General features: G+C 41.0%; 1 protein-coding gene across 4 annotated transcripts in view; it reads left to right on the top strand.

The window, feature by feature from the left end:
• Positions 1-25909, top strand: part of DSE (dermatan sulfate epimerase) — a 47519-nt gene that overhangs the window by 7760 nt on the left and 13850 nt on the right. For 2 of the 4 annotated variants that reach the window (XM_042445321.1, XM_042445319.1), the window contains exon 2: positions 12157-12625. In XM_042445321.1, the coding sequence (XP_042301255.1) occupies positions 12210-12625 (416 nt within the window). In that variant the 5' untranslated portion in view covers positions 12157-12209. Of the gene's footprint in view, positions 1-11723; positions 11771-12156; positions 12626-25909 lie in introns of those variants that run through there. The other 2 variants (XM_042445320.1, XM_042445322.1) reach the window with 2 other exon arrangements.

The following is a 25909-nucleotide window of genomic DNA, read 5'->3' as shown; positions in this document are numbered from 1 at the left end:
GGGAAATCCCATTAGAGGAGTAGGGAGAAGGCAATCTGAGGCTAGGGGGTTGACTGTGCAGGTGAAAAACCCTGTGCTCACATTGAGACTGGTGCTGACTGTTTGCATGGTGACTTCTGGTGGACTACTGTGGGCTTTCCCCATTAAGTGGACTTTGTCCCAGAGTACACAAAGACAAGGAAAACCCCAGTGTTTCCCCTAAAACCTAGGGTGAGTGCATGGTTTTGTGGCATGTGAACAACTGGATTGAACCCATGCTGAGCAGCACAGGGGAAAAGGATGACTTGTCCCAGAGCCAGCACTTCAGTATGGACAGGCCACCAGGTTCCTGGCTTCCTATGCTCATCATGACTACAGAACATACACAACTGAAATAGACACACAGGTTGTTGTACTGCAGCACTTGTGAAGTAAGCTCTAACAAGGGGTGCTTCTAGATCAGTTGTTCTCAACTTTCCTAATGCCATGACCCTTTAATACAGCTCCTCATGTTGTGGTGACCCCCAACTATAAAATTATTTTTGTTATGTGTTTTCCGATGGTCTTAGATGACCCCTGTGAAAGCGTAGTTCGACCCCCACCCACAGGTTGAGAACTGATGTTCTAGATAAAGGATTACTGATCCAAACACACTGTGCAGCTGTATCATCATTTCTTCTTTAATTTAATTTCTGTGGAAATAAAAAGGAAGATACAGTGTACCCGTACCATAGGCAGGTACCCCATATGCAACTTCCTGCTTACGCAGAAGCCATACAATGGGAGAATGAATGGTGCGCCCATTCCCATGATTCATGCGCTCTCCCACACCGCGAGCATGAGTCCCATTCAACTGAATGGGACTTCAGCTTACGCATTTTCCGGATCAAGGGGGGGGGGGGTCCAGAACGGTAAGCCAAGGGACTACTGTACTAGGAGAACAAAGATAGTGAGAAAACAACTTATCCTGAATGTTATGGGATTTGTGATATGAGAATTTGATCTTCCTTCAAAATACATAGCAACATCTGGTGGACATTGCTGCTAGAGTACTGTATATATTTGATTATAAGTCAACCTCATATATAAGGCGATGGCCGGTTTTGAAGCCAAAATTATGGATTTCAGCATATGCTGAAAGCCGCGTGAGGAGTATGATCAGCACACCCCAGAAGGGGTAATGGTGTGCGCGCCTGTGGCGTGAGCACCACGCCACGGGCACAAGCCCCATTCTTTTGAATAGGGCTCAAGCATACACAGAATTTCCCTTATGGGGAGAATCCGTAACAGATCCCCTTAAGAGAATCTGTTGGGATTTGGTTCCAGGACCACTCGTGGATAACACAATCTATGGATGCTCAAGTCCCATGCTGAAGTCCCATTAAATACAATGGCATAGCAATAAATAAATAAATAAATAAAATGGCAAAATCAAGATTTACTATTTGGAATTTATACTTTTTAAAAATATTTTCAAGCCATGAATTCTTGACTCCGTGGGTAAAAAATCCGTGGATAAGGAGGGCCAGCTGTATTATGCTTTGTTGTCAGAAGTGAAATTTGGGAGCAGTCTTATCTGACCCAGTAGATGGACTTCAAGAACAAAATTACTCTGTCACATTATTTTTGCTCGTTTGTGAAAAGTCCATTTGACTAAGATCATTGGTGTCTACTACTCTAGTCTAAATGTTATGTACGGTATGCACCCCTCGAGCAAATTGATAGGGAGTGGTCTTTCTGAGATTGTGGTCTAGTAATATTTGGAGAATTCACAGCTGCTATTATCATAATCATAAAAGGAAAAGCTGCAAAATGTGTGCCTAGAAAGATCTGTTTACACTTTCGAAAAGGCAGCCAAATAACCAGAAACAAATTATTGAGGAAACATGTAACATCATTTCTGACCATCTAAATCATGGGGAGGGAGAGTACATTTTTTCTAAGATGATGTCAGCAATACAGAAGTTATTGTTTATGTTTTTCAGTTTAATTGGTGAACGCTTTGCAGTTTTGCCCAGCCAAACCTTGTGGGAATATTTTCTGTTCTGATATGTCATTCAGAATTGATAAAATAGTGACTGGGCATTTGTTTATTTTATGCATTTAAGCTTTGCTACTGTTTTCAATAAATAGATGTTCAATAAATAGATGTTATCATGTCATTTGTATTTCGTTCATACCATGTGTAGATACAAGGTAATTGAAGATAATCTAAAATAATTTGTTATATTTTAAAAGCATTTTCATTTTTATTTTTTTAACTAGAAAATTAGTCTTGGCAAAATCAAGGTTTGCTTTTTGGATTTTTAAAAAATTAATATTTTCATTTCATGATGGTTGAATCTGTGGATGCAGAATCTATGGATATGGAGGACTGACCTTATTTATGTTCTCTCTCTCTCTCTCTCTCTCTCTCTGTCTCTGTCTCTGTGTGTGTGTGTGTGTGTATCTGTACATGTACTGGTAGTTGCATAGGGAGGAATTGACTACTTCCTATGCACAATGCACAATCCCTTCAAAACCTGCTTCACAACACAGCATTTTACTGGCCAGTGGGGAGTGGCTGAGAATCATTCATTTATGTGCTGGATGTACAATGATGAAGTTATCCTGCTTGGCAGGGGATTGGACTGGATGGCCCTTGTGGTCTCTTCCAGCCCTATAATTCTATGATTCTCTGTGGCCTCCTTGGGATCCTCTCGAGGTCCTGGAGAATGATGTCCTAATGCAGAGGAGGTGGTGGCCATTCTTGTCTGTGCTCATCCAGTGCTCACACTGATGAATTTTGGGGTGACCATTTTGGCTGATTTGGAGGCATTGGACATGGAAGTTTTGCAGGCAGTTTTGGGTCTTTCAGGTTGGTTTGGGGGTGAGAAATCTCCTGAACATCAATTCCCCATAATTTAAAAAGAATTTTGTGGGTTCTGGGGGATTGAGGAAGCAAACCACCACTTCTTTGGGTGGTTTTTTAGGAGGCGGTCAGTTCAGGGGTAAAAAAAAATGCCCCAAAATCATCCTGAAAAAAATAAATAGTGAGGTTTTGGGGACTTTGGGGGGTTTCAGGAGCTATATGCAGTCTGATAGGACATAGTTCTACGTTAGTGGAATTTATGCCCAATCTCCCGATGTAGGATCTTGGCACCTGTCTTTTCATCTGATGGGTTTTGGGTCATAGGGGAAAACAAAATACAGACTGAGTCTCCCTTATCTGAAACGCTTGGGAACAAAAGTGTTTCATATTTTGGATTTATTTATTTATTTGGAATATCTATATTTGCAAATACAGTATGTAGATAATGAGATATCTTGGAAATGAAACCCTAATCTATGGCGCATTACAGACCGCCGAAAAGCGGCGGCCTGCACCCGCCCCTTTCCCCGCTGGATCAGGGCCTCAGCGGTGAGAGCGGCAGCCACTGAGGCCCCGATCCGCCGCTTTCCAGGCCGTGGGGAAGCGGCAAAAGGCCCCTTCCCTGAGGCCTGGAAAGGGGTGTCCTTGGGGCTTCAAGCCCCAAGGACACCCCGCGGAGGCAGGGAAGAGGAGAAAGGGGCCGCTTGGCCCCTTTCTCCCTTGCGTCGCTGGGCACTGCCATCTAAAGGCTGCGCCCAGCGATGCAAGACCAGGAAGGAGCTCCGTTTCGGAGCTCCTTCCTGCTCCGACGAAAGGGCGCGGTAAGCGCCCTCATGCGGCACGACGGCATCACGGCCGCACCACCTCGTTTGGAGGTGGCGCATTCGTGATGCCATCATGGCGGCCCCCATGTAGATGGGGCACCACCATGTTGTACGTCCTCAGGACGTATTAGGCTTGGGGGTGTCAAGAAGTGACGCCCCTTTTTAAACCTAGGGCATCCTGAGGATGTCTCTGTATGGTGGTTTGTAACGCACCGAAGTCTTGTCATTTATGTTTCATATACATTTATGTTTCATATACAAGTAGCCTGAAGGTAATTTTATGCAACATTTTTAATAATTTCCTGCATGAAACAAAGTTTGTGTACATTAAACCATCAGAAAGCAGAAGTGTCACTATTTTAGTCACCCATGAAAATTTTTGGTTTTTGGATAAGGTTTTTCAGATAAGGGCGGCTCAACCTATATATCCTGCAAGCTTGTGCATGAACTTTAGAATATGTTAATATAGTGATTACTTCACTGTGATTGTATATCTTGCAATTCACATGGTTGTTATGAGTGATGACACCCTTGGAAATGTTAAGTAATTCAGAACTGAATTTCCTGAGTTCATTGCCTGATCTCTAGTTGTAATCTCTTTCTCTCTCCTGTGATGGTACTGCTTGCTTGGGTGAATTTCTCACCACTGTTGGCTTGCCAGACTACTTTCTCCTTTGATGGAGCTAGTGGAAATGCTCTGTTCCTCATAAGTTCCAGTGCTCTGTTTCCAGACCTCCACTCCCCCATGCATGCCTTCCATATCTCAAATCTCTCCTCTTTAGTACCAGAAATCATTGTCATGTCCAATGATTCTTAAAAATCACATGTTTATCTCTCTTGATACTTTTATTTTGTATATTTTATTACTACTTGTAACAACAAGCAACAACAAAGTTGCTGATCATTCATGCAGTCAGCAAAGAGCAAAGCTGGAAAGACAGGGCTGTGGTGTTAAGTCTTCAAGGTTAGAGGTTCTCAAATCTTTCAGAGTTTGGGACTTCAGCTTCCCAAAGGCTCAGAAGCATGGCTAATACTCAGGTGTTCTGGAGTTGAAATCCAAAACCAGTAGAGCTTTTGCAGGCTTTCTGACCACAAGAAGCTAGGAATGCTGGAAAGCAATGAGAGTGGCACATAACTTTCAAAAGTAGGAGCACAAACTCTTTAGCTTACCTTATTCAAGTAAGCTAAGTCCTGAAGCCCTGCACTGATGCATTCAAAGAAATCTCCTTGAAATTCTCCATACCCCTCTGAAACAGGGAAGATCTTGTAAAATGACAGCTGGCATAATACTTATATTCATTCTTTTTCTTGAGGCGATTGATGTCTTGTTTCAGTGTTTGTGTCTGTATCTGACTGCCCTGGGAATGTTCAACAATTGTAGGAGTGATTCCCCCCCCCCCCCAAATGTTTGGAAGGTAGAAGGAATTTGAAACAGAATGTACCATACCAAAAATATTTCTGACAGATGTCTAACCAGAATTTATTAGAATGCCTGCAAGAAAGGAGTATGTATACCTATTCTTAAATAACTTGTGGAAGAACTGTTAAATATGTGCCATATAGGAGAAGAAGAGTGCCTACTTCTTAGGGCAGTATGCTCTTTGTAAAAGGACTTAGTGTAACTTACTGGCGAAGCAGACTGGCACAATACACCAGCTTTGGGGCAGTGTGGGGGCATGGTGTTTAGATGGTGCACACCCCAACACCAAGCTGATCTCACATTACCCGCCTGAGCACTTGGCAGGAAATGTTACGGCACTCCAGCAGCACAGCGTTTATATGCCACACACCATAGAAACACCCAAAAGCCACCACTGTGGTAGAAAAGCCAGCAAAATGGGGTGTGGCGTGTGGTTGCTGTGGCCCCAACCCAGCGCTCAAAGGGGTCTGCTTTGGCTCTTAGTACTGTTTTAAATTTGTGAGCATATTTAGTTAAGAATATATACAATAACCCAATTGCTGGTAATAGTTAAGAGTAGAAAATTGAAGAACTCGGGTTTATGCAAAGTATTGACTTAACAAGCAGCCACTGATTCACTGGGCTTATGTTGAGAGCAATAATCGGCTTTAGGACTTAACATGGCCAGTCTTTTCAAAACCAAAAGCCTGGAATACGACTCTGGAGTTCATACACAGAAAAAAAAATCAACTTCTAATTGTTCTTAAGTTGAGAGCACATATTAGATCATTAAAAATGATACACAGGATTCCATACAGAGGTTGGAAATAGGAAAACTGGGCCCAGATTTAGCCTGTTACTGCTACAGAAACAGATACCTTGGTTGCTGCTCCATTAGTACCAGCATGCTCCCTTTATCACATTTTTTAAAAGGGGAGGAGTATTCTTTGATGTGAGCAGGGAGTGAGATGAGACAACAGATCCTTTGGGATATCACTGATGCAACATTTATTAGTGTGTGTGCGCGCGCACGCACGTGCGCGTGCCATAATGTGGCACCAGTTGTAAAAGAGACCATCATTATTTAGATGAATCCCCTTAGCTCACATAGTACATTACTTAGGCGCGTTACAGACTGCCCAAAAGAGGCGCCTCCTTGGCGCCTCTCTTTGCTGCACAGCTGCGCCGCAGCATACAAATTGCGCGGTGCAGCTGTGCAGCAAAGAAGGAGCACAAAAAAGCAGCTCCTTCTTGTGGCGCCGCAAAGCCCCCAAAACAGCACTGTTATGTCGCAGCTGTGCAGCTCCGTCTGGAAGCTGCGCAGCTGCGACGTGACAGATACGCGCGCCGTATGTATGGTGCTGCACAACTGCGGTGCATGCATGACGTGCTAGGGTTGCGGGGCGTGTGCATGCACCGCCCCAAGGCAACCCTAGCACGTCATGGACGCGCTGCAAAGGGCCCGTCTGTAACGCGCCCAAGATTACTTCAGAAGAAGCCTTCAGCATAAACCAGTTTATATTAGATCAAATTTAATGGAGTTAATCTATCATTTTCCATTAAGATTGCTCCCTTTGGCATGCAAACATGGTGGAAGTGCACTTGACATCAATGTAAACAATCTTGATAAGAGAATCAACAAGGAATTTAAATACAGTGGGACCTTGATATCTGCAGGGGATCCATTCCGGACCACCCCCATGAATACCAAAATCCACAGGATGTCAACTCCCACTTCCCCAATAGTGGCAGATGCACATGGCCATTAGAGACAGTCCCCGTTGTTCCCAATGGTGGCATGTACACATGTCCATGCGCCACTATTAAGAACAACTGGAGGCTGACCCTAATGACAATGCAGTCATGTGCCTGTGCCGCCATTGGAGATAACTGGGGGCTTGCCATCTGTGGATGCTGAAATCTGCAGATGGCAAGTCCATGGATAAGAATGCTCCACTGTAGTGAGGCAGTTTTTAGTTTGGCTACTGAAACATTGCTGTGATTTGTCATCAGTAGACAAAAAACCTAATTCTTTTTAAATTTCATACAACATAATGGACAGAATTATGCCTATAGGCTAAGTATCCCTTACCCAAAGTGTTTGAAACCAGCTATTTTGGGAATATTTGCATATACATAATGAGATACCTTGGAGATGTGACCCAAGTCTAAACACAATATTCATTTATGTTTCATATACACCTTGTACATCTTGTACACATAGCCGGAAGGTTATAGGTTTAATAATTTTTTTTGCATGTAACAAAATTTGTGTAAATGGAACAATCAGAAAGCAATGGTGTCACTATCTCGGACTGTAGAGACCGCCCCTTTTAATGCCAGATCAGGGCCACGGCAACCACACGCTGGTGTGGTGAAAGAGAAGTTGCCATTTTCCTACCAAGGCATTACAAAAATCAGAAGCATTACCATGGCAGAGAGAGTATAAGGAGTGCACACTTCTTTCAGGTGGTCCTGGGATGGACTTAAGATCTTGCCTTTGAACACACTACTCAGAGAAAGGAATGGTTTGTTTTTTGAAAAGAGTTAATAGTCCACTATTTACATTGATCCATGGATAAGTTGATTCAGGTTTTTTGGAGGTCAATTTTTTAAACTACAATTTCTAAACTTACACATGAGTATACACAGTAAATACCTGAAATACCTGAAAGGCACCAGATCCCATCTGATCTTCAAAGCTAAGCAAGTCAGCCCCAGTTAGGAACTGGAAGGGAGACTGGCAACAAATGCCAGGTGCTGTAGGCTATACAGTTATCCCTCAGTATTCACGCGGGTTAGGGGCAAAAGACCCTGCAGAAGTAAAAAATTCACAAATAATGTGGGGAGGACTAGTATTTTCACACGTCTCCCTCCCAAAGTCTCAAATAGCTTTAGCAGGCTGTTTGAGGTGCTGCAAGGGCAGGGGAGCGCAAGTTCATTGCTTCTTCCTTCCCAAGGCTTCAGAGAGGTCCGGGGACTTCTCTGAAGCCTGAGGAAGGAAGCAAAGAGCTGCCGGCTTCCTCTTTTGCTTCCAAGGTTTCAGGGAGCTCAATTATTTCCGAGTCCCTAGCTGTGTGCATACGCACGCGCGCGCACACACACACAAATTCTCCTTGTGAATTCTGTTTCATTTATTTGACACTTAATCTTGGCACCTTTCAGAAATGATTCTGCCCATCCTTGGAGGCCCAGTCTTCTCTGATGTCATTGTTCATATTGTTTCCACGCTCTGTGCCAGACATAGTTTTATCCAGATAGCAGGAAAACTATTTTCATTGCCTTTGAAGAAAAATAATTTCTAATATGTTCTATAATCGATGTGGAATTCAGTTTTGCAATGTGAATGAAAATGAATTGCAATAATTAGTATTGGTGGTTCCATTGTATGCTCATAATGCTCATAATGAATAGAAAACATTTCTACTGGTTTTATATGTGTATCACTAAAGAAGTAATGCATATATTATATCACTATGTATAGAAACAATACAGCTATTTCCACTAGGTCATGCACTTAGATTCTTTGCATGTTTTCTGTGCAATTTTCTGAGCTGGTTATATGCCCCAAGGATGCAGATAATTTCAGAAGAAGCCTATTAGTTATGTGTGTAATATTTTCCCTTGAATCCTTATTCCTGTGCTCGAACATGAATTTATTAGTTTAATTTCTGGCCACCAGATTTAAAGAACTTGATCTCTGTGTGTGGCTTCTGTTTACATTAGCTTCTTACATGCTTTTCCCCTTTTCTGAATTTTATGAAACAGCTTTTCTTCAGGAAAAATACTGTGGAATAGGCCTTGAATGCCATTTCTTTGCCCTCAGCCTAGTTCTGGTTTTAATAATTAAAAACTACTGTTCATTATTTACATAAATCCATCTCTCTTGGTCTTGCTTTCCCTAACCTTTCCCCTCTTGAGAATTTCAGGAATTCTTTGACTTTCCTCACAGAGATCTTAGCCTTTTAAAATCTAAAGCCTAGGTTGAATTGGTTGGTAGTTTTGAAAGGTTTTTGTCTATGTGATTATATTTAAACAGTTTTTTAAAAACTTTAAGATTGCCATTTTCAACCCTGTTAAAACAGGTATACAATTGTAGAAAATATGTGTCCCCACCCCAACATTCCTCTTTTTAAGTGGTAGACTGTAAATCTCCACATGCAAATGGAAAGATTCTTTTAATCTAAGTAAGATTTTAAAAACACACATGCCCTAAAGGCTAGTTATTTCAAATATATTTCCAGAATCCTATTCTGCTTTTTCCTCCGTCTTAATGAAGGCTTGTCACAACTGGAGGCCTTATACAACAATTCTAAATGACCCCTGTGCAAACCTCCCACATTCCAGATTCTTTGCTCCACAGCTGTGAACATCAGCCAATTCAGCACAGTGTTGGCTGGTAATAACATAAACTCTCCCTCCTTACCCCTCCTCCTTTTGTACAAGCACAGTGAGAAATGATTTACATTAGGCTATTTTAACTGTTTTGAAGGCAGAAAAATCTTTTTGTGCCTACTTAGGTTGTCTGTATATTAGAACTGTTAACCTAGAGTGGGGCTGGATTCGGTCCGGATCACCTTTATACTAACCTGCGCTATGTAGGGAGGGAAAGGCTATTCAACAATTTCCTGAATGTGGTCAAAATTTGGTGTTCCCAACCAAACTGGCAGAAAGAAAAAGAGCACTTGGAAAGTTCCCACGTCTTGAGGGAACTTTTTTGTTATTCTCAGCACAGCACACAGCACAACTTTGTCCATAGCTTTGGAATACAGAGCAACTCTCCAAGGCAAATTTGTACATGTAACTACTAAAATGACACAATTTTTAAAACATCTGAATGGCTCAACACTGAAAAGGACAGAAAAGAGTTGAGCATTATTTGAATGATAAGCCTTAAAGTTGTGCACGTTAACTGTGAAAACTATGACTGTGAGTTTTCATGGCTGGCATCCATAGTTCTTCATGTTTTTTCAGGCTATGTGGCCATGTTCTAGAAGAGTTTATTCCTGACATTTCACCAGCATCTGTGGCTGGCATCTTCAGAGCATAAACTCTTCTAGAACATGGCCACATAGCCTGAAAAACCCACAAAAACTATGACTGTTTTTTCCTTGTAATTTGCTTCAGTCTTGCCAAGGGTGATCCTCTCCTGTCACTTTACCCATTGCAACTCTCCATGCCCTCCTTTTTTCACTCCTTTCTGACCTGCCTGTTCACTGATTCTGGACGATGAGCTGAGAAAGAGTGGCAGAGAAAGGGGATAGGGGGTAGGAGAGGACCAGCCATGCCAGAGATGAAGCAAATGAGCAGGTATGAGAAGGAGAATCAGAGTAGGCAGGCAGGTTAAGAAAGCAGTTCAGACTCAGAGCCCAGATTGTTCAGGGAGCAAGTTGCACAAGAAACCAGCCCGGAGAAGGCAGTAAAAGGCAAGAGGGAACAGGAGAGGTGAAGCCTTGGCAGGGATGTAGCAAATTAGCAGGGATGAAAAAAGAATTGGGGAATCTGAGTTGACAAGAAGGGGAGCATAGACTCAGAGCCCAAAGAGTCCATTGTTTGGGATTCCTTAGAGGGTAAAAGGGGGTTGATTGTGATTTTTGCTCCATACCTTGGCCCTTCTATCAAGCAAGACTATAAAAACAGCCCCAAAACTCCAGTATGCAGTACTCCTTGATTTATTAATTGCTGGTATCTAATCCATCTATTCCTGTGTTATCTTTTCTCTCTTTCTCAAATCATTGTGCAAAATAAAACAGTTGTTTCTGGAAGCAGACGTGCAACTGTGCACATGTACTTCAGAAAAGTTACACAAGAAACTGCATGAGGTTTTTTTTTTTTTTGAAAATGTGCCATTTTTTAACTTTGTGGGGAGTTTTCCATCCTTTGCAGGAAAAAAAAAATACCCTGAATGCTTTGACAGTATGGGAAGAAATATCAATGCCTTTTCTCAACACCTGTTGGGAAGTGGAAAATCAAGAATTTCCATCCCTAGTGCTATCTGTCCATAATGGGATGCCTTCAGAAAAACAAAACAAAGTTGGGCAGTTCACAGTACAGCATACCCATACACTGGCTAGCACCAGCATAGGTTATTAACCCTAACTGCTAGTACAAAGGGAGAAACTGGGGAAAGTTGTTAGCAGAAAAAAGGTAGAACTCATGGAAACAATATGCTTTTCCATTTCTAGTAATATTGCATTTTACGTCTTCAAAAGGGATGGTTTAATCTCAAGTGTTTCCACGAAGGTCAGCATAGTTAACTGGCTTCTCCCATGGCTATGACAAGCATATGTATTCTTACTCTGCAGTCAGTTATAGCTCACCACATAAACCAGACCAGAAAGCACAGAATTTTTTAAATTTATAAATCAAATCACATCTTTGTTGTCAGCAGTATGCTGAAAATACATGCTGGTCTTTGTGAAAGTCATTTAGGTCTTTCCATGATGGCACTTAGATCACCAACTCTTCTATTCTCTTGCATTTTCCTTTTCCATTGACCTACCTGGCAGCAGCTTATAGTTATGCTTACCACGATGTTGCATGTACATATGTCCACCAGCTCTGTCCCCTGTCAAATATTGTACCTCTCAAGTAGTATCAAAATGTTTTATAACTTAGATCATAAAATTTGTGTCAAGTGAAAGATTTCTTCTTGGATGTCTCTGGTTCTCCAAGCAGTCCTCCTATCCACAGCTCAAAGAAATCATCACCAAACAGGTAGATTCTGTTGTTTCTTTTCTGGTTTTCTGGTTGTGTGTGTGAGAGCAGGGAGGAAGGAAGGGTAAGAGACTGACATACTGGATTCATTTCCTCCGTGTATGGATAAGGTATGAGGTGTTTTCCATGTACAGCATTATGTATTGCAAATTTGCAAGTACTGTATGCCGTGGGAGTGCCTTTCAGTGTCATATAGTAAAAGAGGTTATAAAATTCTGTTGGTTATGTTTCATTTCAATATTTGACATGTAAATGCAGGATTATTGTAAATTATATCAAGTGCTAATTTAGGCATTGCAAGGATCTGAAGTATATGTGAATGATGTTTCTACTTCTAATTTTGATTTAGGATTAATTACCTTTCTATTCTTGTTTTTGCTGTCTAGGCTCCTTCAAAGATGGTTCGACTGCCATTGAGACCTGGAGCTCTAATGCCACAATGAGGACTCACACACGGGGGGCTCCTAGTGTGTTTTTCATATATATGGTTTGCTTTGCAGTAGTCTACTGCACCAACAAAACTTGGAGCACTGTGGTTCCCTTCGTTAATGCCAACTACGATAGCTACCCAATGCTCTACTTTTCCAGAGATGAGATGCCAGATTTGCGAGCCAAGGCCACTACTACACACCAACACATCGCACTGCAGTTGGTTGAAGCTGTACAGATCATGCTGTCAAATCCTTTGGAATACCTTCCTCCCTGGGATCCCAACGACTTCAGTGCTCGATGGAATGAAATTTACGGCAACAACTTGGGCGCCCTGGCGATGTTCTGTATACTTTATCCTGAGAACATGGAAGCCATCAACATGGCCAAAGATTACATGGAAAGAATGGCGGCTCAGCCTAGTTGGTAGATTTTTGTCCTTTTTTTAAAGTGCAAAATTAATCTGTTCAGATTAGAATGATGTGAAAACAGTATGCTATGAGAGAGAGAGAGATCAAGTAAAGTGGTAGAAAATTCCGGCTTCCTTTCTTAATGTGTTTTCAGAAAACAAGTATTATCCAATACCTGTACCTAAAAAAAAACATGAACAGAATCTTACAGCATTTTCTAAAATATATATATGATGTTAGTCACATACTTAAACAGGCATACTTAACCTAGATTTTTGCATTTTAGGAGGCAAACCGCCCCCTTTAAATCTTTGATCTGTGGAAACTGTTTCCTGTCTAAATTGGGTACTCCTGTTTTCTATTGAATAATATTCTCCTATTTGGCTGTTATCCCTCGAGAGGTCGTCAGGACCAGCATTACTATACTCCAGTCTATATGGTGGTTCAGTTATATTTCTTATACAATCAGTAATTCAGGTTAAACTTGATTTTTTAAATATAAACACTTTATTTAATCATCCTAACAGGAGGGATCTCCTTGAATGTAATAATAGTTTTGTGGTATCATGAATAGTAGGTTAAAAAAAAACTATTTCAGCATTTATGCTAGTTTGTCACAGTGGGTGTGGACTTCTACAGGAGTTTATGTTACTGATACAAGAGTATGTTGTCTAGGTTATGACAATCTAATATTAGGATGGCTGCCATTTTACATCAATTGACTGCATATTTGCCCACCAAGCTATCCTTTTGTATAGATAGTTTTTCCCGGTTACATTTATGGTTCTAGTTAATTGGATTTTTTTTCTTATTTTTGGCTGCATCCATCCTGCAGAAATAATCCAGTTTGACACCAATTTAACTGCCATGGTTCAGTGCTGTGGAATTCTGGGAATTGTAGTTTTGTGAGACATTTAACCTTCTCTGTCAGAGAGCTCTGGTGCCACAAGAAAATACAATTCCCAGAATTCCATACCATTGAGCCATGACTGTTAAAGTAGTGTCAAAATTTATGTAGTTTGGATGAAGACTTCATTTGTTATACATACTAGGGAAGTAATTAGATCCCTGCATGTGTTTGTATATAAAAAGTAATCAAAGGCTCGAGACAGATGGGCGGGAAACGCCATCATCGGGCCGTAACTAGGGTTCGAGAGCACGCAGCATCCTCATGCTCCTGAACCCTAGCGCATGGTGGTGGCCCCATTATGGCGGCCACCCGTCCACACAGGGCGGCAGCGTCCACACATCGTGGTGCCACACTTGCATCATGGACATGCCACAGTGCAGTAATGGCGCATTGATGGTATAGGGAGAGGTGGGAAATATACAAATTATTATTATTATTATTATTATTATTATTATTATATAATATTCAAAATATTTTGGAAATATCATATATTCAGTAAGTGTCTATATATTCAGTGTATAGTAAATATGGGAAGTCTTCATCTCTTCAAGCTTGGCCAATGATACAACTCCCATTAGGCCCACCAACCCTCACTGATAGTAAAAGTTTATGAGAGCTGTGGTCCAAGATACATGGAGAGCCAAATGTTATCCACCCTTTTTTATATTGTATTGAATATCTGGAAGCATAGAATCCCAGTAGTAAATATTGCTTTTTCATATAAACAATGCTTTCAGCTAAGTCTTTGACAGAGAAGTGTGTTTAATAGACACCAAAGCAGAATATCTATATAGGGCAAAAGTCTTGATCTGAGCCTAGCATTTATTTTGTGGCTAGCGATAGGAGTTAGATTTTCTGCACCTTAATAAAGACATATTAATTTGGAAGTAAAAAAAGAACACTTGGCACTAAATAAATAACACATTCATAAGCATCAAGTAGATATAGGCTTGAAAGTTGTAGCCAACTGAGCTCCTTGGTGTATGTGTGTTTCAAGTCATCTTTCAATTTACAATGACTCCATGAATTTCATGGGAATTTCTTAGGTGATTCTGCCAGTTCCTTTCTCTGAACAACACCTGGTATTCATTGACAATCAGCCATCCAAATACTAACCAGTGCTGACTCTGCCTAGCTTTCAAGAGCAGATGGGATCTGGTGTCTTTAGAGTATTTAGGCCCAAAGTTCCTTGGTACATGTCTCTCAATTTTTATGCCTTTCTCACCTTGGCTGAGTCCAGCACCCCCTCAGCATAGCATAAATATACAGAGATACACTACAGAAGCATTATGGAACCCCAATGCCAAATAACAACACATGATTGACTTGGTGCCATTTCACTTTCACCACTGGCAGCAAAATATGACTGTTGTGCCATGGTAAATAACTCACCCTGCATGAGTAGTGTGATTTACTGATGTGTATGTCACTAACAAGATTATTTTAGGGAAACATTAGTGAAGTGTTGCTAGTTATCAAAATTATTTCAGAAAAAAAGCCAGTCCACTAGAGATGCCAAATAGCATGTCTGTATTGCTAAGATTGGTCTAGAAGAACAGAATTTAACATACAGTTAAAAGTCCTTTTTGGTCATGTTAAAACATTAATTTCAACATACATCCAACCAACACTTGCTATCACTTTCAATTCCTTTTCATGATTATTATGATCTATCATGTTCCAATACATCTTTAAACATTTCCTATTGAATTGTACTTTCTCTTCCTAGAACTTCATAAAATGACCAATTTGGGGGAGATGCTTTTAATAATCCTGAATTAAATTCCATTCCAGTAGACTAGAATATAATTGTACATTTGCTTGGCACATAGCAGAGGGCTCTGTTCCAACCTCAGTGATGGTGCCAGCCAGGCTCTTGCAGGGAGCTGCTTGGCCAGTGAGGTTGCAGTGTTAGTGGCACTGAGTGGGAACGGGCCTTATGTGGTGATGGCCTGGCTGGTCCGTGTGCACAATGACATAGCATGCCACTAGATTCATCCCAGTGCATGTGGTTACCATCGTGGTCAGTCCAGGGCATAATGATCCAGGCCAGCCCTAGATTCAGTTGTCAGTGTAGATGTACCCAATGTCTAACTTTCTGTCCATAAGACTCTGGCTACATCCACACTGCAGAAATAATCCAGTTTGACACTACTTTTACGGCTATGGCTCAATGCTTTTTGTGACACCAGAGCTGTCTGACAGAGAAGATGAAATATCTCACAAAACTACAATTCCAGAATTCCATAGCATTGAGCCATGGCAGTTAAAAATGTGTCAAACTGGATTATCTGTGCAGTGCAGATGCAGCCTTCACCTTTGTCATTCAGTGACTTCATCATTTTGTTTTGTTTTGTTTTGTTTGGTAGGCATCTGCTTGTCTAGTTTATTTCTTCCATTTCTTCCCTTTTAGATTTTTTTCAATTTAATTCTATATCTTTCCCACCTTTTTGCTAGAGGTCAGAGTGGTTATGTCACTCATGAAACTAAAACAATGATTCTGGTTTTTTAAAAAAAATCCTGTCAAGTAGGATATTTTATAAAAGAAGTTAGAAACATAATAATAATAATAATAATAATAATAATAATAATAATAATAGAAGGAATCCGGGCGGGTCACAACAGTAAAAATACATTAAAAATACAATAAAATTCAAAACTAATCCCTTCCCAACCCTCCACCCCAATTATAAAATTACAATATAGGATAATCATAATTTAAAAACACTAAAATACAATAGATAAAAATTGGGCTGATAGAGAGACATTGATCACAATCAAGTCATATTCCTATTCGGGGAGAGGAAACTAGGTTGGGAAGGCCTGCCGGAAGAGATCCGTCTTAAGGGCCAGAAACATATGGCTGTCCATAGGTTATTTGACTACAGCTCCCATCAACTCTAGCCAGAACAGCTGATGCTGAGAGTTGATGGGAGTTTGCAGTCTAGGAACACCTGGATGGCCATATTCTATTTGTTTTTCAGCTCATTCTGAGGAGCTTCTTGAAATTCTTCAATATAGCAAAACGGATTTGTGTCACTGTAAAGAATAATGATTTCGTCTATCACTATCTGTGGGACCAAAAGTAGAGCTCAGGAGAGTGGAGTGTCCTCATGCTTCTGAGCCCTATAGTGCACCATGGGCGCCATCTTAGTGCTCAGCCATTTACACAGCACACATGATGATGACATGGCTCATCCACCGCATCCAAATGTTGCAGCACACAAAGGACATCACAGCGCCACTCCAGGGCGCTTATAGTGCCTCGGCAGTGGCGGAGAAAGGAGCCACATTTTGCAGCTCCTTTTTGGAGCGGATCATTGCTGCACCGTGTGGTTGCCGTGGCAATGATCCAGAGAAGAAAGGGGCAGCCTCTGTCTGCCCCTTTCTCCCAATCTGTCTATGCCCTCTTTCATAAAATCCATGTCCTTGCATCTGATGACATGCATTTTGGGTCACAAAAACATATGCTATAATACATATTCTAGTCCTTAAGGTCCCAGATTGTTGTTTTTGCTACAACATTGCTGGTTCTGCTACAACTGTCATGCTGTAAAAAAAAATTCTGTACCATGTATTTACCTCATGCTAGTAAAATAAATGTGATTCAGTAGTATATGCTGGATACAAAGCACCTGACTTTTGAAATAATAATAATAATAATAATAATAATAATTATTTATTTATTTATTTATTTATTTATTTGTATACCGCCCTATGGGAAACCAATCCGGGCGGTTGACAACAGTAAAATGTCCTGTTTCTGTAAATATATCTCCACAAATGTGTGACCTATGTTAAGATATGCATTAATTCAGGCTAGAGGCAGCTAGTGTTACTTTGATATATATCAGGAAAAGTTGGATAATCAGTCGGGCTGAAGCCATGGGAAACTGCAGCTAGTGTTCAAGAAACAGGGCACCTGGTTGACAGGGTTTTTAAAAGTATGATCTGCCAAAAATTTTAATACAACTATATAGATTGTTTTAAGGGTCTCCAGACAGCCCCTTTGTACTCTAGATAGTTAGACTGTCCAACAGAAATCCTTAGGATAGATGTAAGCCACAAGACATAACTGTAGGAAAATGTGTACCTACACATGAATCATCTTGTGTTAAATCCTTTCTGCCAGGACCCACTATCAATTCATCTATATTCTGGACAAAAATGGACTGAATCCAGACTTGATCATAGGGGCGAAACAGACCGTTGTTGTCCGGGTGGCTTCAGAGTGTGGCGTTTTGATGCAACATGCTCTGAAGCCACCTGGAAGCGGGCTGCACTCTGTCCGGCTGCCCACATACCCAGCTGCTGGATACCCAGATACTGCACTCTGCCTGTCTTCTGAGTACATTGGCAATGTGTTGTTTAGATGCTGCATGCGGCCAGAGCACCATAAAGCCAGTTTCCGTGACAGGGAGGAAAAGCTTGCTTTTTGCCAAAGCAAAAAGAAGTGACTATTTGCTACTTCTTTTTTGGCTGGCAAAAAGGTGGGTTGGGACTGCAGCTCATGGTTGGTGCAGCCCCAATCCACCTTTTGAATGGTCAGCTTCAAGCCACCTCTTTGGGGCAGTCTGTTTCACCCCATACTTACAAACACTATTAAGTCTCATTGATTTAAATAGGTCTATTTTCATCAGTGAGAGTTCATGAAAGTTGAAACATAATACATGGCAGACACTTCTGAGGCCTGGACCACTTCAACAGAATATAAATGGCAATGATATGGTTTAGTGAACCTCCAAGCCAAAATCTCCTGTTGACACTATTCATGGTGAAATCTATGAAATGTGACCCATCATTGCTACATAACACTATTTTCTGGCTAGACTTTAATCTTTTTCATGTATGGTTCCTGCATAGTAATAAATGTGTAAGAAAACTATTTTCATGTGGAGAATTTTGTAACTACCATATATACATGACTGTAACTCAACCTCATGTATAAGTTGAGGGCAGGTTTGGGGGCCAAAATTATGAATTTCGATATGACCCCTGTATAAGTTGAGGGTAAAATTTAGGGGCATTCAACAAAGGATGTAAAGAATGAAGGAAAGGAAAATGTTGCCAAAGAATGCTTCTATTTTCCTGCCCAAGCATTCAAAAAGGCCAGAAGCAGCACCAGAGTGGAAAGAATAGAGGAGGATGGTGCTTCTTTTAGGTTCTCCTAGAAGGGACTAAACTCTTACCTTTTGCCTCTATTCAGAGAGGGAGATGGATCCTATTTTGAGTTAAGGCACAACACTTGCATTGACCCATGGATAAGTCGACCCAGGTTTTGGGGGTCATTTTTTTACTCAAATTTCTAGACTTATACAGTGGACTCTTGTTATACGCTGGGGTTTGGTTCTGTGGATAACAAAATCTGGAGATGCTCAAGTCCCATTAAATATAATGGCATAGCAAAATGGTGTCCCTTATAAAAAATGGAAAATCAAGGTTTGATATTTGAAATTTTTACTATTTTTGAACGTTTTCAAACCGTGAATGCTTGAATCCATGTATTAAAAAAATCTGTGTATAAGAAGGGCAGACTGTACATGAGTATACAGTGCGCCCGCATCATAAGCGGCTTTCACCATACGCTGAAAGTCGTGCGGGGAGATGGGGTGGTGCGTCCCATAGGGAACAATTGGGTGTGCGCCCATGGCACGCGCGTGCCACTGCTGCCTGAACCCCATTCATTTAAATGGGGCTCGAGCATAGACAGAATTTGCTTTATGTGAGGGAGTCCGGAACAGATCCCTCGCGTAAAGAAAGAGTGCACTGTATACAGTAATAAATATCCAACCAAGCCTTGAGATTGTGCATTTAAAAAGCAAAATTTTTGATACCATTAATTGCATCCCCTGTGATTTCAGTTTTGTTTTACTGGCTGGCAATCGAAGCAAAACTAGTTTCTGTGCAGGTATGAGATGCTAGTAAATCTTATGGTTTTATCCATATGCTATCAAATAGAATGTATCAGTGAAAATGAATGCTGAGAAGGCAAAAACACAATGGGGACAGAGCCAAATTTGCCAACATATGATGGAGTCCAAGCTTTGTAACGCAAATGTGTGCAGACTTGTTCACTGAGGCGAGTTTAGTACCTTAGTTAATTCATCCAAAAAAAGCTTGATGATCTTGCATGGAAATGACAGGTTTCTAGGGGAAATGTTTATAAACCTGGCTTTAGAATCAAATCTCTTGGAAATGAGCCATAACTATTTTGATGGCTGCTTTTGAGAGCTTGATAAGGAAACAAATGATGGACAGTGTTTCAGACTGTGTACTACAGGCAGAGAGGAGAAGGTAAACACATATGGACCACATTAAAAAGAGCATTTTGTTAGGTGACAGCAACTTAGGTCTTGATTAGGAAGAAGTATTGTTAGGAAGGCAAACAAGGCTAGAAATAACAGTTTTAGTCCAGGTGATACAAGATGGCTTCATTGGTGTTTTCTGTCTCCACTTCATGGATTAAAAGTGGCTACATGCTGATCTGTAACATGTACCAATGAGTAGTTTGTTACATGTTATTAGTATGATTATTAATTATGATTAACCTTTATTTATGAAGCGCTGTAAATTTACACAGCGCTGTACATGCAATCTTTTTTAGTTAGACGCCCTGCCCTCGGGCTTACAATCTAAAAGACTGACACAGAAGGAGAAGGGAGTGGTGGAGGGAAAGGGTAAGAGGTCCAGCAGTTCCTCTCTACTCCAAGCCTGGACAAGGCGATGGACTGGAGGGAGGGCTTGGCTTCATAATGGATGGTTAATCATTTCCAGGGAAATACATACTCTCAAGTAGGATAATGATATATCAGTACATAGCAATACAGGAAATGGTTTATAAACAGGCACCAAAAGAACATCAAATAGTAAGCGACAATTAGCAATGGTAAGCGACAATTATGCAATGCCTGGGAAGGCTTCTCTGAACAGGATGGTTTTCAACTCCGTTTTGAGAGCTGGTTAAAGAAGTGATGGCTCTTGCTTGTGGGGGAAGAAGGTTCCAGGAGTGAGGGGCAGCAAGTGAAAAGGGGTGAATGGGATGGGGCAGAGGAATACTGGGCTGAGACAGCAGCCTTGACTACCAGAACGGAGGGCCCGATCTCGCCTAGTTCTTATCATCACTGTCTCATTCTGCCCATCATGTGAAGATGAGGGATTCGAAGGGCTGCAGTACAATACCTTTACATAGCATCCCAAAAAATACTTTTGTATTGAGAGGATCCTCCTCCCATAAATTCTAAAAGTTGCTAGTTACACACATATTTGTACTTTTCAACTGCACTTAGTTTTTTATTGGTGCCAGCACTGGAAAATCAATATCCAATCATGCTGCATATGCTACTGCCAAGAGACAGCAATAATTTAATATTTTAATTAGTATTCCAACAATTTTCTTTATCATTGAAGGAATTGTATGGTTTAACCATATTCCTGTGATTGGAGGACCCAGAAATCTTTCCCATTTTACAAAGGGATATTACATAGTCAAACGGGGGCCCAGGCCAGATGATCAAACAGAGGATGAAATCTTCCCAGTAGCTTGCAGAAATTTAGCAACTATTCATCTCTACTTTAGGTCTGTGTGGGATTGCAATTTGGCAGAATGAAAGTACATAAATAAGCCAATTAATGCCTCACTAAATGTAGGATTATGGGGAAACTTTCTGAGGTCTAAAATATTTGATCTGTGATTGATTCATTCAGAAAATGTGGAGCAGTTCCACATTTTTCTGAAAGTCACTAGCATGGCTGATTTTTGTGATACTGCTTCTGTAAAATAAAAATCAATATGGTGGGAAATCGGGATAAGTAAAAGTAAAATAGATGATGGGTAAATGAACAGATGAACAAGAGAGAGAATTCTTGTCCTTAATTAAAGGGCTGATGAAGTGACTATTCTGTTTGCTCAAGGTCTAATTCAAACATGAATGCCTTGAGTTCATAATTTTGTACATTTAGAGTAGAAGCATTTGCCAAAAAGAGAAGTAAACAAAAACATCTTTCTCAGGTATATGTAATGTTTTAATATAGGGATGCACGTAGGGGTTGTCCTTTCAGTTTGACACCCATTGATGCAGTATGACATTTTGAAGGCAATAAATGACTCCAACGTCTTAATATATGAATGCTTCCATAGTTCCTTTCAGTCATAGTTTTGTAGATCATCAGTGTTTACTCCAGTGTTTATGAACTAGAGTCTTTTATGGTTTATGCAAACTGTCTGCATTTTTTAAAAGTGCAGGCCTGCTACAGCATTACATGAATATAACAGAATAAAAAACTATAGTTTCCCTTTCTAGATTTACCACTGCATATCCATGAATGATTGTGTCAACTTCTTTCTCTCTGCTGGTGAAAGAGGCTTCATGACCTGGAAGGGAGAGAGGTTATTTATTGCATTCACCCTTCCTACTGCAGTTCCCACTGCAAATCTTCTTCAAAGATTTGGAGGACGCTTCAACACATGAGGATAGTGCTGAAGACTGCAGCAGAAAGGATGAACTTAGAAAAATAATCTTTCTGTTTGCAGAACATCTGTGAAATCAAAAAGTATTTGCCATGAGGGGGCATTAGATGTAACACCTAATACCTAACACCTTTTTGCACCACAGAAAGGCCAGATCGGGCCACGACATGTAGTTGCAGCAGCCGATCCACCAAGGAAAGGGTGGCTGCAGGCTGTTCCAAAGGGGTCTGTTGAGTTTCCTAAGCGTTCCTTCATTACACCTGTTACTTTATGAGTCTGCCTACTCTGTTCCAGGACACACACTATTTCAGTATTACTGTCTACTTCGGACACATCATGGAAGACAGGATTCACTACAAGACAAATTATACTTAGGAAGATAGAAAAGAGCCGAAAAGAGGAAAACCTCATTCAAAATGGATAGACTCAAGGAAGCCACAGTCCTGAGTTGGCAAGACCTGAGCAGAGCAGTGAGAATGTGACTTGAAGGTCTCTCATTCTTTGGGTTGCTGAAGTCAAAGACAGCTTGACAGCAATTAACAACAAAGACTCTTTTCATCCTTGGCAGGAACTGGTCATTCTGTTGGTTGGTGAGATTCTCACTTTGTGTTCATTTTTTAAACATAGACATTTGTGTAGGCATGGTAAGCATGCACTGAAGTCACGAAGGTGTATCTGAGGATTTGGACAGCCCTTGGAGAGACGAGAGCCACCACAGTGCACTAGCCCCTTGCCCTTCATGGCTAATTAAACAAGCTGAGGAGGACTTGCTGAACGGGTAACGGAAGTGATTACTGCTTCTTTACATTGAGGCAGGATCCCAAGAGGTAAACCTCTTCTGAAAAAACCTAGAACCCAAGTATCAGCAGTGACGAGGAGTGCATTTGCACAGTTAAAGTTCTTGGTTTTTACATGACAACAAGTTGTCAGATACTTCTTTCTTCTTGACAGACTGCACTGAAAACTCAGAAATGTACAGACTTCTAAATTAATGTAGTCCATAGTCATTTCCGGGTCATGCCAAACTGGAAGGAAACGGTCTAAGTCGAAGAAAAAAGCAGCCCCCCATAGAATAAATTTCTAACCCATCTTAATCTTTGCAGGCAGTTTGTTACATTTTATACATCTTTGCCACTGAACGTGGTGCATGCTATTATAGTCTTGCAGTCACAGTTACGCCTTTATCTGGTTTTACTATTTTGTGTGTGTTTTCCTAGGCACCAAGCACAACCCAGCCCAAACGTATGTTTAAGATACATTTTTTCCAGTGCTCAGAGGTTGTTTGTAATGCTAGAGTGTTAAGGAAAAGGTGTCAGCATTTCCAGTTGAAATCAGTACAACATAAAAGTGCTTAGGTGTTATTATGTACAAATTTGTAGTTATACATTAGTAAAGTTGGTACCGGTATTTCCGGCCTATAAGACGACTGGGCGTAGAAGACCCCCAACTTTTCCAGTTTAAATATAGAGTTTGGGATATACCTCGCCGATAATGTACACAAATAAAATTTAAAAAAACTCATATTTGTTTCAATATGGTAATTTTAATTCTAATGCTTAGTACAGGAAAACTGTCACTATAAACAAAGGCTGTTGGTCATCAACATGTAACATAGAACAGTGGAAGTGGATTAAACTTTCCTAATTCACCTAAAACGAAAGAAACGCGCTGCCATGCTGTTTGTCTTCTAAGCTGTCAACCAAACTGGAACTGACAGGATAGGAGGAAGATAATAAACAAGAGAGAGAGACAAGTGCGGGGCAAGTCCCGGGTGAGTTAGCAATGCCCATCATAACTGCAAGCTATGGTGTTTCACAGGAAAGCCTTCAAAATCCCCTGTTCTCATCTGATACCATAAATACATCAATGAGACTTGTGAAACACTTGTAAGGCAGTCATCGTATGGATCGAACCTGTATCAGATGGTGTAGTGTCAGCTTCGCTTCTCTTCATCTTGCAACAAGTAGTCATCCTCCATACAATCTAATGAATTTGATAGCCACACTTCTGAAAGACTTGATTACGTGTTCCTGCATCAATATCATTCCAGGCTTGGACGAATTTGCACAAAACATCCAACTGTGGAGACGCAGTTTTCCTCCTTTTTGTGAATGACTTTTCGCTTAACCATCCATTCATTCCACTGTTCTCAAATGCGATCTTTAAATGGCTTGTTTAGGCACACATCCAGTGGCTGTACCAACGATGTCAATCCTGCAGGAATAACTGCCACATCTGTGTTTAGTCTTGCAAGCTTTGCTTGGGGCTGGGAGTTAAATGAGCCCTGAACATATCCCACACCAGTAGACTACGTTTTTTAATAAGTCCACCTGGTCGCCTGCTCCATACATTGTCAACCATAGCTTTACCCCTTCTTCATCCACCAGCCTTTTCATTCACATGTAACAAACAACCAACAGGGAACTTTTTGGCATGGTTTTTCTTTTAAAAATAATCATTGGTCTCAGTTTGGTGCCATCAGCTGTGCATCCTAAACCACTGTAAAACTGGATTCTCATGTCTGTTGTTTAATTAAAATGTTTTTTCACCTTTTTGATGGACAGTTTTTATTTCCAACCATATCAAATTCATCGGAGTTTCATCTCATCATTTCCAATACTGCTAACGCATAGCCATGTTTAGGTGCGCTGTTGTATTACGATCTATGGAAAAAATTACTTGCTATCAAGATCTGCAGGTAATTTCTGAGCAATTTTCGCTTTTGCCTCAGTACCATATCATGGCCTTTCCATGAATCTAGTACACCAGGATACAGTGGCCTTAAAATTGTTGCTGTGATCTGGGTTAGATTTGGCCCACTGAAGTGCAAACAGACGTATTTTGATTTCTTGTCACTACATAAATTTGGCAATGCTCATCACCATGTCTGCTACATGTTTTTTCAAGTTCTGGCCAATGTGGGGTGCCTCTTCGTAATGCACACTTACCCCTGGCATACTCTATGCTTTTTCATTTGCTTTCCAGCCCGAACCATCTTTTTGTTACTCTCATATTGTCTTGCAGCAGCGCAGTTATTATGTTCCCTGGCAAAGTTTACAACTTTAAGTTTGAAACTGGCTTCATATTTCTTCTTCTGTGCTGTGAAGCCATGATGGGATTTTGATTGTTGATAGTTCTATACAGTACTGTATGTACTGGTGCTGTACTGATGAACAGGTACAGGTAACAGTACTGGTGCGGTACTGTAGGTGGTACCCACATGTACAACAACCGGGCAAATCACGCAATGATGTGCTTGGCTTATGATTTATTTATTTATTTATTTATTTATTTTACTTATCTGTCTGTCTGTCTATCTATCTATCTATCTATCTTATTTTCTGTTTTTATTTTTAATTACTGTATGCATTTATTATTTTTATTTTTTTTAACACGGGGGGGGGGGCTAGCTGCTATGTGTTGCCAATGTAGTGACTTTCACACGAAAACGGGGACTTTTCAGAGACTTTGGTGTGATTTTGGTGATTAGTTTTAATGGTAATTTTGAGAGTTGAAATAAGTATTTGGTGAGATGGGGGAGGGGATTTGGTGAATTTTGGCCAAACGTTTGGGGAATTATCTTCAAGGCTTGCTGGCAACAATTCCCCAGGCCTTTGCTGAGGCCTGCAAAGCCTGCCTTGCATGCAGGCAGTGCTCTGGCCTATTAAAGGCCAAGTTAGGGGGCCTGATGCCCACAAACGCTGGCTTCAAAAGGCCTCCAGAGGCCTGAGAAGCTGGCAGTTAGGGGCGCGCGCGCGCGCACGCTGGCTTTTCAGGCCTCCGGAGGCCTTTGGAAGCCAGCAGCCAGGGAGGCCCCTTTGCGCCAGCTTCCAAAGTCCTCCGGAGGGCTTTGGAAGCCAGCAGCCAGGGAGGCCCCCTCGCACCGGCTTCCAAAGTCCTCCGGAGGGCATCCTCCGGAGGGC

The sequence above is a fragment of the Sceloporus undulatus genome, chromosome 1 (genome assembly GCF_019175285.1).
Source record: "Sceloporus undulatus isolate JIND9_A2432 ecotype Alabama chromosome 1, SceUnd_v1.1, whole genome shotgun sequence".
In the NCBI taxonomy this organism is placed as follows: Eukaryota; Metazoa; Chordata; class Lepidosauria; order Squamata; family Phrynosomatidae; genus Sceloporus; species Sceloporus undulatus.
The sequence above is the reverse complement of the archived record's forward strand: the minus strand, read 5'-3'. Positions and strand labels throughout refer to the sequence as shown.